The 20,025-nt window shown below is 34.1% G+C and overlaps 1 protein-coding gene across 3 annotated transcripts; it reads left to right on the top strand.

The window, feature by feature from the left end:
- Positions 1-61: 61 nt before the first annotated feature.
- Positions 62-17,769, top strand: LOC134256873 (probable ATP-dependent RNA helicase DDX28). Of its 3 annotated transcripts, none has more exons than XM_062739548.1 (16): positions 62-252; positions 908-950; positions 1,063-1,127; positions 3,640-3,912; positions 4,062-4,175; positions 4,711-4,768; positions 4,971-5,125; positions 5,454-5,519; positions 6,429-6,510; positions 6,977-7,083; positions 7,270-7,380; positions 7,500-7,596; positions 8,269-8,420; positions 10,864-10,956; positions 12,397-12,549; positions 17,570-17,769. In XM_062739548.1, the coding sequence occupies exons 3-16, from the start codon at positions 1,065-1,067 to the stop codon at positions 17,651-17,653; spliced, it is 1,608 nt and encodes a 535-aa protein (XP_062595532.1). In that variant the 5' UTR covers positions 62-252; positions 908-950; positions 1,063-1,064; the 3' UTR covers positions 17,654-17,769. The 3 variants fall into 3 exon arrangements, with proteins under 3 accessions (XP_062595532.1, XP_062595531.1, XP_062595533.1); XM_062739547.1 differs by having other exon boundaries at positions 908-961; XM_062739549.1 differs by lacking the exon at positions 908-950.
- Positions 17,770-20,025: the final 2,256 nt, after the last annotated feature.

The raw sequence follows: 20,025 nt of genomic DNA, 5'->3' as shown, positions 1-20,025 counted from the left end.
TTTAGTTTCCTTAATTTACTTCCAGTTGTTGAAATCAGCGTGAACGTTGTCTTTACCTAGAGTTAAGAGTTAAATAGAAATTACTTTATTGCACACCTGTAGAAAATCATTTTACTGTTCTAGAGGAGAAATATGACTTTTTTCGATTTTTGCAGTATTCCATTATTCAAGCTGAAATCTTCACTGTAATCCATATTCGTTTTGATTCATCATTCCAACTCACTGAACTAAAGGAGCGTAAAAGAATTCAAGGTTGGATTTTTATGCCCCCGGATCGAAGATCCCGGAATTATATTGTTTTTATCCTGTCTGTCTTGCTATCTATCTGTTGTCAGCTTTAACCTAACCCCTAACTATTGAGTGGGTGGGGCTATGGCTTTCATATTTCACAGGTGTATTCCTTGTGACAAGACCTTTCTTTGGGTACCACCAAATTTGACCTCTTGACCTTGGAGTTTGACCAAATTTTGCAAAAAAAAAAAAAAAAAAAAAAATGACCTTGATCCACTTTTGAAGATCTTAAACCTTGTTCATTACTTTTTAACAATAAGAACTAGGGCTTTTCTATTTCAGAGGTGTATTCCTTGTAAGAAGACCTTCCTTTGGGTACAAGCACTTTTGACCTTTTGACTTTGACCTTTGGAGTTTTGCATGCATTTTAAAGAATTCAACCCTCGCCATAAGCTGTCGTATGGGGGACTTCAGTGTTTCATAAACACATTTCACAAACACATTTTTTTCTCAACTACCACTCCAAATATTTAAGATATGCTATAAATTAAAAATTGTTCAATATTTTAAAAAGTTCTTGTAAATTAAAGAAACTTTATTTGAATATTTTGTAAATGTAATAATGTAAATAATATACAGTTATAAACCTAAAGAATCCAATTTTTTTCCCAAGTAGATTTCATTATACCAGTCCACAGATGATAAAGTTCCACTTAGATGTAAGATTTAGGTAGTGGTGAAGTTTATTTATTATTTATTTTCAATTTGCAAACTACATATCACATATTTTTTGGAAAAAATGGATATTAAAATGTTGTTCTTTTTTTTAAGGAATGCCTAAGGAAGTCCTTATTCAAAGATGCCTCAGTTTTGCAATGAAAACCTTCACGAGACAGGTGATTGAAATGTGTACAAGTAATAGTTATTGTATATTTATTTTGGTGTATCCTGAGTTATTTTGGCGAAGGGCGGTGTCGAGTGCGAAGCACGAGTCTCCGCCCTTCGCCCAAATAACTCAGGATACACCAAAATAAATATTCAATAACTCTCTTGTATCATGGTCCAATTAAAAAGTTTACTTTTGAACACGTGATTTTTAAAGATGATTATTCATTATAAAATAGCCAAACTCCAATGAAATACAATTTTCCAATCATGTGACAAATCTTTCCCGCTGTCCCGTGCAAATTGTGCATAGCGCGATTGATACTCAATAGATATGGACACATGTAATTCTGAGGAAGCAATGCCAATGGAGTTCGAGACGCTTAATCTGGCCGATATCGACTTTCTGCTAGAAACGACGGAGAAAGATGATATTATCCTCTCTCAAGTGTGCGACGAAATTGAAACATCGGAGCAAGATGACCTTCTGCTGTCTCAAGTGTGTGATGAAATTGAAATGAATCATCAACTGGCCGAAATTCAGTTACATGAGACGACGGATTCTCGAGATATACCAAGTTTCGATTTCAACTTTGAGCCCAATGACCCGAAAGACACGAGGTTTGGTAAAATTGTTGATGAAAGCGAAATTCAAGCCTTAATTGAAAGCCAGGAAAATATTAACACAAAGAAGAATACGCGATGGGCCTTCAACATATTTGAAAGTTGGCGACTTGAACGTAATAGCCAGGGTCAAGGTCAAGAGTTAGTAATACCCGAGTTGGTCTCGATGGACGCTGTTCAGCTCAACTTTTTCTTGGGACGTTTTATAATGAGTGCGCGCAAAAGAGATGGCCAGGAATATCCGGCAAAAACTCTATATTACATATCCTGTGGCATTTTAAGATACTGGAGTACCTTCGCGACAATGGGATATATGACAAAAACTTTCTTGATAACCGAGATTCAAGATTTGCCGACTTCAGGAAAATTCTAGACAGTAAAATGAAAGATGCGCTCAGTCGGGGTATTGGCGGGAAACGTAAACAGGCCGACCCGATACTGCCCGAGGACGAAGCCAAAATATGGGAGAAGGGTGTTTTTGGATCGAAAAATGCCGAGACACTTCAGTGCACCATCTTCTTCTACTGCTGCAAATTTTTCGGTTTGAGAGGACACGATGAACACCATTCTCTTGAGTGCAACCAGTTTGTCGTGGACGAAGACAGTCGAGGAAAATACATCGAGTTCACTGGAAGGTCTACCAAAACTTTTAAGGGGGGATTGGCGCATAAAGAGCTTTACAACAAAGAAATTAGACATTACTGCCAGCCTGGTAAGTTATATTCTGATTAATTTATAAATTTTTTGCTAACAACCATATTGTCTTTTAGACTTTTTACTTTTTAGAGATTAATAGATCCGCCCCTCTTTATCTCATAATGCCCCCCTTTTCTGTAATGCCCCCTTCTCGTCTCTTTATTTACTTAACTGTATAATGACTCACTGATGTAAATATTGAACAGAGATTACAATATGAAAAATATGCCTATCGCATTTTAATTTATTATATTAGATATTTTATTTGGAATTTTAATGTTGCAGGGGAGCGTTGCATGGCGGATCTCTTCAAACTTTACTTGGAGGCCCTTGGAAATGAAGGTCTATTCTACAGACGGCCGCTAGCAGGGTCACCACCGCGATACGGTATTCAGGCTGTCGGCGTAAATAAACTGAAATCGATGATGAAAATAATATGTGATCGTACGGGACTCAAGGGGAATTTCACCAATCATTCTGGGAAAAAAACTTGCGCGACTGCATTATACCAAAGTGGAATTGATGAGCAAGACATTATGGGCAGGACAGGGCACAGATCAGAGATGGGGGTGTATACAAAAGGTCAAATGTAGATATCGCTTGTAAAGTGTCGAAGTGTTTGGATCCACCCCCCGTGACAGCGCTCAGCGGCGAAGAAGAAACCAGTATTCCTATCAAGCGTGAATGTGTCCGTGAAAATCAGAGCGCTTTGAGGGATATTACCAACTTGAGCAGTGGTGGGGCATTTCCTTGCTTCAATAATTGCAGCTTTTCATTTCATTAGAAACTATTGAAAGAAATATTATGTACAAGTATACAATTGTCCAAGATGGATATACGTGTAATTTGAGTATCTTTTATTTGAAAGGAAATTTCAAAGTAATATATGTTCTGTTCCATACTTATAACAATTTTGGGGAAAAAAACTGTTTTGTACTTTCAAAAAATCTTGAGAGAATAATGTATGATGCAATGTTTGCCTGTGAAAGTTGTACAATAAATTATTTAAACAGCACAGTTTTGCTGTATAATGAGCTCCGCCCCTTGCTGGTGTATCTCCAGTTATTGTACGGTGAAATTCAAAGGAAAAGTGCCGCAACCATGATACAAGAGGAATATAGATTTTTTAAAAAATCATTAACATCAGGTTATTGTTTTTCAAACTTCAGTTGTAATATTAGTACTCCTATTTTTTTGTATTAGAAAGTAACAGTGAAAGAAATTCCAAGACTGACAGTCCCTATAAAAATGGCACGAAACATTGAGAAAGTTAAGTTAAAGAAAATAATTCAGGAAGAGGCTCTGAGAAAACAAAGGAAAGGTGCTCTGCTGATTACCTGTAAAAATAAGAAATATAATTTCCATGTGAATGGGAAATTTGATGAGAACAACCCAAGGGAACTGGCTTCACATGGATGGAAGCATTATAAGTCGGCCATGGCCAGGGATTTCTTCACCATCAATGCTCATGGAATGGTACATACAATTCAATACTTTATGCAATAAATATGAATGATGATTTATCATGTAGTTGTTTTGATTTAATCCAAAATGAGTGCTTTCCTCTTGCCAGATTTGTAATCACTTCTGTAAGGTTTTACTTGTGTAGTAATCTATTGTTTTAGAATCCTGCTGTTTTAAAAGACACGGAACAGTGTGGATTTTCAGATTTGAAGATTGGTGAGGAATTGTGTCAGAGATTGAAGGCAGTAGGGATAGAAATCCCTACAGATGTGCAGGTCAGCAGAAATGATGTTTTCAGTTGGGGGGATACAAATTTATGCATCTAGTGTCGTTCATGAATTAGTAAAATGCTTTATATGATATGCTATATTTTGTACTAAAACATGCAGTGTACTTGTTATTTATTTCAATGTTAACTTCATTGAATAAAACAGTGGGGTTTTTTTAATACTTTTTAAAATGAAACATATATAATGTTTACATGTATTGTTCACTTTACAACAAGTAGCTAAAAAATATGAAAATGTGGGATAATCTTCCAGTTTTGATTTTAAATTTCATGTACTTCATAGCAAGAAATCACTTGGCTAAGACAGCTAAATAACTTTTAAATTTTAATCTGTTTTTGAAAAATGTATGTCAGTTTTCAGTTTAGGCAATTCTAAGTGCTTTTTCTTTGGAGATGCCATTCAGTGGAACATGGAGTAACACTTAAAATGAAAAAATAGGATCAATTTTATTTTATTACTTCTATAGACATTTGAAATTGAAGGTAAAAATAATAATAGAATAAGTAATTTTTATTCACAGAGAAAGACAATACAAGAGATACTGCAAGGGAAGAATGTTATGTGTGCTGCTCAGACTGGTAAGGGCCTGATTGTATAAACATCAATAGGGGAAAACAAGGGATGGGGAACTCTGATTTCAAATCTAAAACAGTAAACTCACAAAATAAAACATTTTTTTCACATCATTTGAATTTCTATTTTTCATATACCTTTGTGATGCTATTAAAATGTTCTTTATAACCAGTTTGAAGATAATAAATATCCTTCGTGTGTTTACAGGAAGTGGAAAAACTCTTGCCTATTTACTACCCATCATGGAGAATATTTTGAGACAGAAATCTTACAGTTTGAGACAGTTCCCCGATGATGAAGATACAAACTCTCCCCGAGCTCTTATACTGGTTCCCTCCAGGGAACTAGCTCAACAACTAATGGTAAGCAGGTTCTACCAATACACAGATTATAACATTGCTTATTTTTCAAATGGTTCAGGTAAAGTTTTAAAAAATGAATTTATATTTATATGCATATTTTTTTTGTCTGAAGTTTTATCAGACACTGTCTATGGAAATGACCTGTATTTACATATATAAACATACATGTATTAAGAAAAACATATTGAAGAATACAATTCATTATGTTGCTGAAATGTAAGAATAACATCAAGTGATTATTATTTAATTTTGATAATGAAGAAGTGACAAGATGGTTCATGATTTGTACTATAAATGAAATGTATATGAACCCATCATCTACCATTAGGATGTAGCTGCTTTGTTTGAGGATTTGCTGGTGTTTAGAGCATGGACTGGTGGATCCCATACAATGGTGGGTACACACACTGGATGACAATTTACTGATTACCATATAGCGGGTTTTCTTGGCGGGTATAAAATTTGGTGTTTTGGCTTATCCACGGTATGCCAATTATTTTGGTGTAATTTATTTTAGCGGACACAGGATTTAAACTCTTTGCAGATGGACACTCATAAGAGCACTGACTATTTAGCAATTAAAATTTAAGTGGACTATCATCAAAACGCCAAAATTAGCACCCCATTAAAATAACCATCTTTACGGTATTATATGATTTTTTATCAAAAGATATAAATATATTGATAAAATACTTTCTTTCCTAGCTATTATGAATGATTATAAGGAAAACAAGATATCTTTTTAGAAAAAAAAAACATTTTGGTTCGTATTACTAAAAGAAATGATTAAATCATGTAAAATAACTTTCTCTTTTCAAGAATTATCTTTGGTTTTTTATTTATTGAAGTGTAGTAATAATAATTTTAAGCTGCAATATCATGAACAGAACTAAGGGAATCATGAATATCTGATATAATCAAAAATAAATCTTCTGACATGGATTTTCATTGATTTAATTCTGGGACATATAGGTTTTGGTATGTCCATATCTGTCTATTTGTCTTTTAATCTGCTTATCTGCAAAAACTTGAACCTTGTATAGAGTAAAAACATATATTTACCACCTGACCTTGACCTGGAGGTCATTTGAAATTAATTTAATGATGCCTTTAACTTTTGATGGGTTTGTGCTAGTGCTTTCACATTTTAAAAAAAAGTGTTATTTGTGACAAGACCTTTCTTTGGGTACAAACCCTTTTGATCTCCTGATCTGGACCTTTAGGGGGTATCAAATTTTCATTAACACATCATATTTAGTTATGAATCAATTTTTCATGACTATTTTTTAACAAATATTTGTAGGCTAAAGCAAAATACACAAGACGTGAGCCCATTGATGTACTTATATCAACCCCTGGAGCTCTTAAGATGTTTCTGACTTTAGGTAAGACAAATTCCAAGAATTGCCAATGAAAATCTGCCAGATTATTACTATGCCCGTCCATTTTTTAATTAAATCATAATTGTCTAAAGTTATAGAAATTCCATTCATTGTGGAAATTTTTTTACATCCCGATACCAAAGGTACTTGTGGACTGAGAGAAAGTCTTTCTTATAAAGTATGGAGGGTTATTTTTTGTGGAGCAATTATTTTGGGGTTTTCATGATCAATTTTTTCCTACTGTACACATAATGAATAAGTGAAATAAATATAATTTGTGAAAGAAATGTCCAACAAGGTGGGGTGGGGGTTGGGGTGGGGGGTCCTGTCCACAAGTATCTGTGACCAATACATATGCTGAGATGACCTGATATACAGATTTCACTTGTTCTATGCTTGTAATCTTATATTTAAGGAGCATCTTATGTCAGGTAACTTCAGAGATTTGAACGTTTCTTTCTCGTTTCAGGTAAAGTTAGACCTTCCCAGCTGCAGCATGTTGTGTTGGATGAAGCTGACACTCTATTGGATGATAGCTTTTTCCATGATATCAGATTTATTTTCACAAAATTACATGTAAGATTGATTTCCCAATCTTGATTTTGTTTTAATATGTAAAGTGATACAGAAATATTATTTTTCAAATGGTACATTGACTTTAAAGTGCTAAATAGAATGCATTGCCAAATGTAATACATTTACAGTATATATGTTTTATTATGATGATTTAATGCTGTGATCTGTACATATTGATACTTATAGGTACATGGAGGAAAAGCCATTCAGAACCAGGGGTCCTCTGGCATCCAGATCAACTTAGTCAGTGCCACTATGCCCAGGGACCTACAAAATAACATAGGCTCAATGATATCGGTGAGATGTTACATATGTTAATATTTTCACACATGAATTAAAGCAATTTATCTCTAGAAAGCTCTATATAATGTCATGAAGGTGTATTGTTTAAGTTTTTCAATCAAATATGTTTTCAGATTGATAGTATTGCGAAAGTTACATCCAGATGTCTTCATTCCCTTCTTCCACACATTACACAAACATTTATAAGGCTGAGGAAATCTGATAAACCTGGTAACTCTTCCCTCTACACAATGTATTTATATCCATGCTATATATTGTACTGTGTGATAATGAAATTTTCTCATTCATATGCTTGCACATGTAGTACAATAATACATGTAACCATTTTTGTGGCTTTGTATGATGTTAGAAAATTTACATTTACCTCCACCCAGTAAATTTTAAAGTTAGCAAAATGCTTTAGGGATATGCAGATCATCTTACTCACATTTTGCTTTTACACTGTAATAATTTTTGTGAGTCATCCATGGAAGGTCATAATTGACACAAGCTTCATTTTCAACATTTTCAGTTTTAAGTTTTAAATGTCTGAACTAACATCAAACAGGTTTTGTATAAAGTAATTTTAGGTACCCCCCCCCCCCCAAAAAAAAAAGTTTTGGAATTTCAGGGTCCAAATTCCTTGGGACCTATGGATGGGGCTAAAGCCTTTGAATTTAACAAAATATTTTTTCTACTCCTGGTTATCTAGCAATATTCTAGTAAGTTTTAAAAAGGTTTTGTATCAACATAACATATGCTAATATACATTGTTCTTCTGATAATACAGAATTTTTTTTTAACTGCATCAAATTAGTTTAGCAATTGCATGTATATTGAAGTGATTTGGCAGTCCATCACGTTACGTGCTCACTTGTTAATTTGATTCTCATTCTGTTGCAGGTGAAATTCTGAAGATAGCTAGATATAACCTGGAAAATAAGGTTCCTTCTATGATCTTCTGTAATCACAGTAAGACCAGTTACTTTGTCATGAAATTCCTGGAGGAAAACAATATCCCAAGTATAATATTAAACGGAGAGATAAAAACACAGGTATTTGTTGCTTTTGAATATATTTTATTTCAACTGTTTTATTAGACCATGCAAGAAAATGCAAGAATTGGCTGACCTGCTTTTCCATAATTTTTATTTCACAACCTGTCTGCTTTTTTGCATCTTCTCCATACTGCTTTCCATGACTGGTTTTTACTTTTATGCTTCGATTATGTGGATTTTGCACCATATGTGAATGTGTCTGTCAATTTTTAAAAATCTAAAACAGTGCTTGTTTGCAAACTTTGTTTTATTCAGCGCTTATGGTTTTAAATCAATGTTCTTATTTAGTGTTTTACAAGACTTATTTTGCTTGACATCAGACTTCACCTCCCTCTGGTACGCAGGGGCAACAACTTTTACCTGGCTAATGCAGGAGATATGGAAAAGAAGTTGTGGAAAAGCAAAATTTAATTGAGGAAAAGCAGTATAGCTTGTCATGGGAAAGCAGGAATTTTTTTTCCCACATAAAAGCTGTGTCAAATCATTGCATGCATTGGAGTCACATTGTCTGTCTGTCCCTCAATCCGTCAGTCAACACTTTGTTGTGGTGTGATAACTCATTCTAGGCCTTTCAACTGCCGCTAGGGTTCAATGAAGATGGTTTTAAAATTTAGCATAAACTTTTTACTTATTCATGTGGTTACTGACATTGCACAATAACAAATAAATGAAATTTTTAATAAAAATATAAAGTGAAATCTACCCCCCTCCTTAATTTTGACCTGATTAATTTTTTCTATTTGATCATTCTTCGTGCTTAGTAAAAAGAATAAGATGATTAATTGGTGCATTCAATTGAAGAAATATCTATCTTTATAGATGAAACACAACAATGCACACATAAAATACAAGGCATTAAATTTTCTTGATCATAACAACTGTCAGAGGGAGTTCAAAATCTTGAATATAGTTTGTTTCCCATTCATTTGATTCCATTATTTAAGGTAGAGTGAAAGCATTCCCCTTGTTTTGATCAACCCTTTTGTATCCAAAGAATATAAGGAAACTTTTGTGTACATAACAATAACAAAGGAAGCAGCCTATGTGTCATTCCTATAAAGGATAACTCATAAATCTGCACTTTATTAGTTTTTTGTTACTCTTGAGTTATCTGTCATTAAAACACAACATCGTACAAATCAAATATGTATAATATTTTTTTAAATGATTTAATTAAAAGTTTGTATAGTTTAAAATCTTTATTGAGAATTTCACGTATCTACAGATCTCTGTATCAAATGGTTTTTACCATATGTAGAACTTGAAAAATTAGTTGAAAGGCCTACTCAATCAGTTTCTATAAACATTTTCAAATTTTTGTCCATGCAAGTACTCTACTAAAAGTGCAATAAAACTACAGATTTTAGGTTCATGTCACTGTGTTTCTGTCTGTTCTCATATTTCATTGCACATGTATAAGCATAATGCTTTCGTAATTTGATTTAAAGGCCACAACACTTTGCCTACCTGTCTGTATATATGACTGAATGCTTGTCCATTGTGAAACAATAATTCAATCAGTATTTATCAAAACAACTTCAAATTTTATACACAACGTGACGTGTTGACTATAAGAGGAGGGCACCTTGAGGTCTGTCCTTCCATGTGTCTGTCAACACTTAATTGTAAGGCCAGACAATTTTCACAAGTTTTTTCTCAAATTTTGTAATACATGTTTATTAACTTTACAGTGAGAGAAATCCACCAAAAATCCTTAGTAGGACCCTCTCTGAAGGAATGTACAATTCAAAGCTGTAGAAGAAGTCATGTATATAGAATAATGTAATACCGTATATCATGTTTTTTCCGCGTCATGTTTTTTCCGCGATCCAGAACCTAAATCAGCATATTAAATTTACACGAATTAAATTTTCACTATTTTAAAGTCCCAGTAATTATAGTATTAACATTTTTTAAGCCTCTAAAGGAATTTGATGTAAAATGTAAGTCATTTAGCTTATGTTACTTCATACTGTTGAGAAATAAATCGATTGACCTTCACCTCGTCAATTTCAGAAGACCCGCTCAGCTGATTACACACCTGTGTTAAACAATTATAGGTCATTTACTGTTCCAAACTGCACTAGCAGCTCAGGTAATTGGAATAGGTTCTCACAAGGAACGTAAACAATATATAATTAGCTTGCCAATTAGTAAACAAAAATAGGGCATATACCTATTACCGGTTATCTTGCGCTTGTCCTTTGATTGATCCCGCTATTTTCTACCCTCTATGATATAAGCATGGAGAAATAACTCTTCTACAAGAAAATAACTTTGTATTAAATTTACGCTGTTTTATTTTCCGCGATTCAGAACTCGTCGCGAACAAAGCGGAAATTGGATACACGCGGAAAAAACCTGATATACGGTATTGTGAGTAACAAAAAATCTTAAAATAGAAGATGTGTTCTTAAATATTATATGTTTTCTCTCATAGTACAGAGAAGGAAAGTTTGAAGAGTTTCAGAGAGAGATGTCTGATATAATTGTGTGTACTGATGTGGCATCTAGAGGTCTGGACACTATTAGGGTAAGTTTTACTGAAAAGGTGAGCTCAGAGAACAATATATACTGGTAGTTGATGCTGACATTGTAGTCTAAATCTTCTGGATTGCTATTCTAAATCTTGTTATTTCAAAGTCCAAAATTGAAAGCATGCAGACCTAGTCTAACAGAGTTTGTTCAAATCATGATCCCCGTGACAATGGTGGGGCCAAAATAGCTAATCAAAGTTTTACATAGGAATATATAGGAAAAATCTTTTAAAATCTTCTTCTCAAGAACCATTGGGACAGGAAAGATGAAACTCATGTTGAGTCATCCTCAGGTAGTGTACATTCAAATTTTTTCAAATCATGACCCCAGGGGTAGGGTTGGGCCACATTGGCCAATCAAATTTTTACATAAGAATATATAGGAGAAATCTTTAAAATATTTCTTCTCAAGATCCATAGGGACAGGAAAGATTAAACTCATGTTGAGTCATCCTCAGGTAGTGCACATTCAAGTTTGTTCAAATCATGACCCCTGGGGGTAGGGTGGGGCCACAATGACCTATCAAAGTTTTACATAGGAATATATAGGGAAAATCTTTAAAAATCTTCTCAAGAACCATTGGGACAGGAAAGATGAAACTCATGTTTGTTCAAATCATGGCCGCCGAAGGTAGGGTTGGGCCACAATGGCCGATCAAAGTTTAACATAGGAATATCTATAGTGAAATCTTTAAAAATTGTCTTCTCAAGTACTGCAAAGCCATGATTAGTGAAACTTATATGGAAGGATCCTCAGATACTGTAGATTCTAGTTTGTTCAACTCATAACCCATCAGGGCCAGGGTGGGGACACAATTTATTTAAAAAAATCTTTTTCTAAAGAATAGCAAAGTCATGAATAGTGATATTTATATGGACACATTCTCAGGTAGTGTAGAATTAAATTTGTTCAAATCATAGTCTCCAAGGGTAGAGAAGGGTCTCAATGGTGGATCAAAGTTTAACATAGGAAAATGAAGGGAAAAATCTCAATAACAGAAAAGCTATGTTAAGTCATATTGACATGTAAGCATCCTCATGTATTGAAGATTTAAATTTGTTCAAATCATGAGTACCCTTTGGAGTAGGGAGGGAAACAATGGGGAGTCGAATTTAAATTATTACAAAGTAATAGATCCAAACAACATGTTTAAAAAAAAATCTATAAAAATCTTTTTCTCAAGAAGTTATATGCAGAATTGATATGGAGGCATTCTCAAGTAGTATTAGAATTCAAGCCCCCCCCCCCCCTCAGTAAACTTTTCAATTCTGATCCGATTTGTGCGTTTTCCTAGTGGATGTGCTGAGGTGAGCGATGTGACCCCTGGGCCTCTTGTTGATTTTTTCATGTCTTTTGATTTTTTTTTTGTGGAGAAATTAATTCATTCAAACATCAACCTTTTTAACCATGGTAATTTACATTTTGTTCTTGACAGACCAGGCATGTAGTAAACTATGATTTCCCTGACTTTGTATCGGACTACATTCATCGCAGTGGGCGGGTTGGTAGAATTGGGTCACAAGGTCACGGAACAGTTACCAGCTTCATCTCTGAAAAGTGGGATGTGGATCTGCTCTGGAAAATAGAGGTAAATGTCATTCATTGCTGGGCTAGTTATTATGTATATATTTTTGTCTTGTTAAGTAGTCACTAATTTGGCATTTGGCACAGTGGTTAAAGCATCTGCTCTAGAGTTAAGCAGAAATGAAGTGATCCTTATGTCATAGATTCAAATCCTTTGCGGGACATGGGGACCAGTCATTTTTGGTATTGATTTTTTAGGTCGCCTGAGTCACTCAGGTGACCTATTGCTATCCGTTTTCGTCCGTCTTCGTGCATCTTCTGTTAACATTTGAACATTTTTAGCTTCTTCCCTGAAACCACTGAACCAATTTCAGCTAATTTTAGGATATGGCATCTATGGGTGAAGGGGAACAAAATTTGTAAATTTCACAGTCCCTACCCCCTGGGGCCTGAGGGATGGGACCAAAACCACTAAAATTAATTTAATCTTTAAAAATCTTCTTTACTCCTGGACATCAAGCAGTCAGACTGTTGGCATGAATGTAATGAGCATTGAGTCCTCTACCAAAATTATGAAATTCATGGCCCCAGGGTCAAGGGTTCTAGTGCTAGGGCAGGGCTATATAGATTATATGGTGAAAATGCATTATTTCTTTGAAAATCTTCTTCTCTGCTCCTAGGTTTTAAATAAACTAACTAAGTACATAGTTATAATGAGCTAGAATGCCTCTTCCAGAATTGTGAATTGTGAATTTTATGGTCCCATGGTCAGGGGTTAGGGGTTCTGGTGTTAGAGCAGGGCTCTATTGATTATGTAGTAAAAATACATTAAATCTTTGAAAATCAGTCATAATTAGCAAGAATGCCTCTTCAGTTTTAAATTTCCATGGCCTCTTCCAAAATTTTGAATTTTATGGCCCCAGGGTGAGGGGTTCAGGTGTTAGGGCGGGGCTCCATTGATTATAATTTATATAGTGAAAATACATTAATTATTTGAAAACCTTCTTCTCTGCTCCTGGGTATTAAATAAACTAAGTAAGTACATAATTATGATGAGTAAGAATGCCTCTTCCAAAATTGTGAATTTTATTACCCCAGGGCCGGGGTTTCTGGTGTTAGGGCAGGGCTCTATTGATGAATTGGTGAAAATCCATTAATTCTTTGAAAATCTTCTTCTCTGCTTCTGGATATTAAGATGATGAACTGCCTATATAGTTATGATGAGCAAGGGCCCTTCTTCCAGAATTGTGATTTTAAGGCCCCTGGGTCAGGGGTACCATAGAGGGAGGGGGGCTCTACTTACATTCTGAACATGAATTAGTTGTTAGAAATTTGCTCCTTGGTATTAATCAAACATTTTTGATTAGCAAGGGTGCAAAATTGTGAAATGTGTGGACTTACGGTCAGGGGTTCATGTGTGGTAGGGGCACTACTGATTATATGCTGAATGTTAATGATTAGTTGAAATGCATTTTTTGTTCCCCAACTCTGCCTATGGGTAGTAAGTAACCAAACTAAGCCATTGCCAAGTGTTAACTTTTGATGAGCAATGGTGCCTCTTTCAAAATTGTTAATGCCATGGTTTAAAACATGAACCAAATTCAATCGGTTGAAAGTTGTTGCGTGATGCTCAGGTGACCTATAAGGCCCACGAGCCTTTTGTTTAATTGATTTTTGATGTTGTATTCATTTTGGTAGAGATGAATACCATAAACAGACTTTCTAGTCTTCAATACAGGAAAGTTTATTTGCTGTTTTTCAATATTTTTTCAATGGATGATATATACTTTTAAAATTTTAATCATGTAAAATGAAAAAAATAGTCTATTAAAATGTTCCAAAAAGTTTACAGTAACAAAAATCCATACAATTCTGAAACTTAATAAAAGTTTAACTGAACTGTTAAGTTACATTTTCCCACTTTTTACCAAATTACCGGGTATATCGAGATCACAAGTGAAGTTGCGAAATTAAACAGATGCCACAATATTTGTGAGAGAGTCACATATTTAGAGAAAAGATATTTAAGTTTAGAAGAAAAAGTTTTATTTAACCTTTTGCTGGGATATTCATCTTATTCATGTTAAATTTCAATATTAAGTATTAAAAACTTACATGTATACCTATTCCATAATAGTTTCTCAAAATTAATAGGCAATGAATATGGCAGGGACTCACTCACCAGGGAATGAACTGATATGTGTAACATATTTTGTTGGTGTTTCGAGACCTTAGTACACATAAACATTTAATGTGCACAGAGAAAAAAATCAAATCATTAGATGCATTGATGATCACTTATTAATTATTTCTGAATATTGATGAAAGCAATCATTATATTCAGATAAACTACTTTGATACTTTAGGACCAGTTCATATAATATTAACAGAATGATTACAGTTGGAAGCCTGTACTTGGCAACATGATCTTTAACTGATATACTCTGTGCTGTGTTGTAAGAAAACTGACACTCGTCTCTTTTTCTAGATAATCTAAAATTTAAATGTTGACTGTACGTAAAATGTCTTCCTACATAAACCAAATTCTGACTGATATTTATTTTTGATAGAATTATGTAATGTATTAGCTTTTTGTGTGATTTATTGCAGCCCTGATACCTTAATCAGTTATATAGTTATATATACATGTACAATGTAAATGTGATTTCTGTAACATTTTGTTTGGATGAAAATTTAAGCAATCCATTTACAACTTATTTCGATATTGGAATTGGATTAAACTGAGTCTTTCTCTCTCTCTTAAAAAAAACTTCATAATCAAACATTGAATCTTTAATTCTTTTTTTATAACATATAGTCTCAGCAAGGGTGTGTGCAAACAAATTGAGACTATATCTTCAAAAAACTAATGTTTTAGTACTTACATATACATTCCGTAACTCCTAGTCCTCAGCATAAACGTAATTTATCTTCCTAAATCCCTGTATTATCCTGGTAAGATACTATTATGGTAAATGAAGTGCTATTGCAACAGCTTCTGCTCATTGTGAGCATTAATTTTGATTTTTGTTCATGTCATAGCACTACAGCTTTCAATGGTTGTGGCTTCAAAATAAAAAGCATACTTTAATTTTTAACCCCCTGTAAGTGATAGGATGTTTTGAATGCTGTAACTTTCCTTAGATATTATAATGAAAATACATGTGGAAGGTAAATTCAAAGTAATATTTCACAATTCCTTTCCAATGATGTTTATGCTGATATTGGGTACTCAAGAGCATGTTCGAAATATTTAAATTGAGACAGGCTAATGACAAATAATTTGATGTCACATGTTTTCAACTTTCTTTTTAAAGCCAATATTTTTCATAAGCTTTGATTGTCTTAATGACTTTGTTTGCAAATATATTTAAGGAATGAATTAAAGAACAGTTTATGCTTTATAAACCGCAAAGCGATTTATAAAATAGCGTTAACTGCTCCAACCCAGGTTTTACCAGTATAACTTGGGTTGCTATTTAATTCATTCCTTATAATTTAATTTTCAATCATTAAGTATAGAAAACAAGACAATTTTTCCCTTTTAAAACCCCCTTCAAATTGTTTATATTTTAACTAACCTCAAGCAGATTAGTACGTTTTGATGTAAGTCATTGTGACATAGGCAAACCAGGTTATGCAATATAGATTAATTTGTTATCTAATCAATTGACGCGTTACAACCAAGATTAAATTATAAGAAAATAAATTTTACTCAGATAAAATTTAACATGGCGTAATGACGAGCAACTGCTCTGCGTGAATATGATATGATATATGCAAGCAAATAATACAAGTTTAAATGTTCCTTGAACGGACTTTAAAGAAACAAAGAGTCAAATAAAACCGGTTACTCGATCAAAATCTTAGTTTAAAATTTTAATGTATCTTGGTATTTGTTGCCCCGAATGCGTATGTATTTGAACTTGTCTGTTGTCGACTTCCTCTGAAATTTTGCAGCATGAACATACACAAATTCATTTGATTGAATGTATAATTTAGACAAATTATACTGAATAATTGAATTTTTGTATAAATTTTCAAAATTTAAATCTCATTCCCTTTGCAAGTTACATGCAGCGTTTTTTTTTTCTCCTGTTGGTAAATTTTACGATAGAAAAGGTTGTAATACGATAATTTGAGAAAAAAAAGTCAATAAAAGAGAATACATTTTATGATGGGGCCTTTTTTCTCCTTTAAAAAAGAATTAAAATGTATTAAATTATTATTATTACTTTCTTGATCAAGGCGATTGCATGGATCACAACAACCGATAAGACACTCGCTCCGAAAAATTTGACACTTTTTCTTGAATAGTTCATATGAAGAAAACAAGGTTAAAATTTGGTAATTTTACAAATGTGAGTCAAAATCCTTGGTCAAAAGGTCAAATATGTTGGTACACAAAGAAAGGTCTTTTCACAAGGAATACACATGTGAAATATGAAAGCCATAGCTTCAACCAATTAAAAGTTATAGGCAAGGTTAATTTTTTGCGAACAAGCAGACATACAGACACTAGGACAGAAAGTGCAAAACCAATATGCGCCCGAATCCTCGATTACAGGGGCATGAAAATAGTTAGGACTTGTGTTTACATGTATTGACATTCTAAAAAAAAATGTGCGCAACGCCATACCGTTACTTTATACTGGTAACTTAAACAAAAATAAAATGCTTTCTTTGGTTGTTAGTACGGGAATGAATATCGCAGCTGTTGCAGAAAAAATACATAACCCGGGCTATGTAATTTTTTTTTTCTGCAATAGCTGCGACAGTCATCCCGTACTAACAACCAAAGACAGAAATTTTATTGTTTATATTTATATCTGTTTAATTAATCATTTAAAGTAGGATTAAAAAAGATTAATTAATGTATTAATGATGCGAACGTGTTTGTACGTTTCATTGATGGAACTGCCACTAATCAAGAAATCTGTACAGGGACATGCCTAGTGAAGTAACTGTTCATGCCCTGATTAACGCAATGGGTTTTCTTAAGAAGTAAAGGAGTAAATATTCAGTGGATGTAAATATATCTGAATAAAAATATCTTTTTTGTTTTCTTTTTGTTGTTATTGTAGACAGCGGTAAGAAGGGGCCAAACTCTACACAACGTGAACGCAAACATAAAACGAAAATTAGAAGGAGCGGAAGATTCGTGGTGATCAGCTGTCATATCTAAAGTTGCAAACTCCAGTTTAATATTTTATCTGTTTATGATATTTAAGATATTGAGCAAAAAATTTGCTTTTTTATGGAGAATAATATTTTAGAAACTTTATTGACGGTCTAATACGTTTGTGTTCTTGTTTCCTTATACGTCTGAATAACTAATCCCTCTTCTTGGAGTAATACTGTACGATCCTGCTTAGCTGTTGTTATCTGCTGGTGACATCACTGTATTTGGCGTGTCCTGCTATTCGTCAAATACTTTCACACTTAAACCAGGCTAACATCCCAGCGCGGTGCCAAAATCGCGGCGTTAAATCGAAGAAAATTTCCGTATCCAACCAATTCCACTGTAAATACGTCAAGACAATACGCTGTGAAAGTGGAAGTCCATTGTAATCTATTCGACAGATGAACGTCGGGTAACCTATCACTGACTTTTTGATCTGTCATATTTTTAAGTGGACCAATTCAAATACAAATATGCCGCTGCTCGATGTATCGATATTCTATTTACGTTATGACACTGACGTATCGAGTTTTTCTGCATAATAAGTGCGAGTTTTTGTTTTGATAGTCTTTGAATTCTATAACCACGAGCCAAATATGATGTCATATTAAATGTGGACTTTTGTTGCATGAAATGACAGATATGATCGCTTTGGTGATTTCCGATGCTAAAAGAATACGACGGTGTATAACAATGCATTCTCCCTGATTGCCACCGGAAATCATCAACGTAGTTATGATACTGCAAATATGTACATTTAACGTTCGATCGGAATTTTCCGGAAGTAATCGACAGCGCGAACACGGCCCGAAAGTGAATGATCGATATGTAACGCGGCATACCTTTAGAACACCCGGCCCGGTTCGCCAAATCGGACGGATGCCGGGAATCCGAGATTGATCTGGAATTGAGGCACTTTTAATAGACAGTCGTTAATTAGTGACGAAACGCCTCAGTGATCAGTGAAGAATTTTATTGGATTTTTGTTCTTCTCGATTCCCAGACATTGTACTTTTACAGGTAGTGAGTAATAGTCAACTTGTGATTCCGTAAGACGACCCGTCCCTCAGTGGTACCGTACACAGCATACAAGCACCACTCGTTACGCCAGTGGCGATACCAAGCAGAAACACAACTAATTGAACAGATAGTATTAATAGTTTCTTTTCAAGGAAAGCATTTTCCGCGTTACAAATGATGTTATGCAGAAAAGGAAGTGCACAAATGCTGCCCTGGAATATTAAATACATGTAATAAGAGTTCTAGAGACAGACTTCTACCCATAAGCTGGGAGAAACCAAAACCTTTCAATGCCATTTGTTTGTACTTTAATAAATAATAATTCAACTTCACTGCGTAGATTTCTCAGACGAATGTTAGTAATTCAGTACTTTGGATAAGTCAGTTATGAAATTTATACATGTATTCAGTGTTCTGTCTGTCCGTGCAATCTTGTCCAGACCACAAGTTTGTAATAATTAAACATCGGAAGTTAATACTTGGTACAAAGAATATTATGAATTGAGGGTATAACTTGACCTTAACGAAACATTCCGACAACTTCAAGGTCACTTGCAGACAAACGTATACGTATATTTTTGGCCGTTCTACAATTTATTAGGAAACAAGATGCGTTTGTGAAACACTGATGCCCCCGTATATATGGCAACATAGCGAAGGTTAAATTTTCTCCAATGCAAATCAAACACGTTGATACCCAAAGTAAAGCATTCTCACAAGAAATACATACATGTATGTGTAATTTAAAACCCTAGCACTGCCTGTTCAAAAGTTATGGCCAAGATTAACGTTTTTTAAATATAGGTCAAACTCCGGACTCAAGGTCAAAGGGTCAGGTTTCTAAAGAAAGGCCTTTTCACAAAGAATACATATGGGAAGTATAAAAGCTCTTGCCCTAACCGTTCAAAAGTTATTGCCAAGGTTAGAGATTTAATAAGTAGATCAAACTCCAAGGTCAAAGGGTCAATGTTTGTATCCAATGAAAGGATTTGACACAAGGATTACAAATGTAAAGAATGAAAACACTATCCCTTACCGTTTAAAAGTTATGGACAAGTTTAAAGTTTTATAAAATTAGGTCAATCTCCAAGGTCGAGGTCAAAAGGTCAAACTTGTTGATATCCAATGGAGGGTCTTGTCACAAAGAATACATGTGTGAAGTCTGAAAGTCCTAGCACCAACCTTTCAAAAGTGATTGCCAAGGTTAAAGTTTTGTATCCAATGAAAGGTCTTGTCACAAGGAGTACATATGTGAAGTATGAAAGCCCTAGCCCTTACCCATCTAACGTATTGGCAAAGGTTAAAGTTTCTTTTAAAGTAGGTCATTCTCCAAGGTCA

The sequence above is a fragment of the Saccostrea cucullata genome, unplaced genomic scaffold, assembly GCF_032062105.1.
Source record: "Saccostrea cucullata isolate Sc308-1 unplaced genomic scaffold, CSIRO_AGI_Scuc_v1 ctg8, whole genome shotgun sequence".
Taxonomy (NCBI): Eukaryota; Metazoa; Mollusca; class Bivalvia; order Ostreida; family Ostreidae; genus Saccostrea; species Saccostrea cuccullata.
This window is presented reverse-complemented; position numbering and strand designations above follow the sequence as displayed.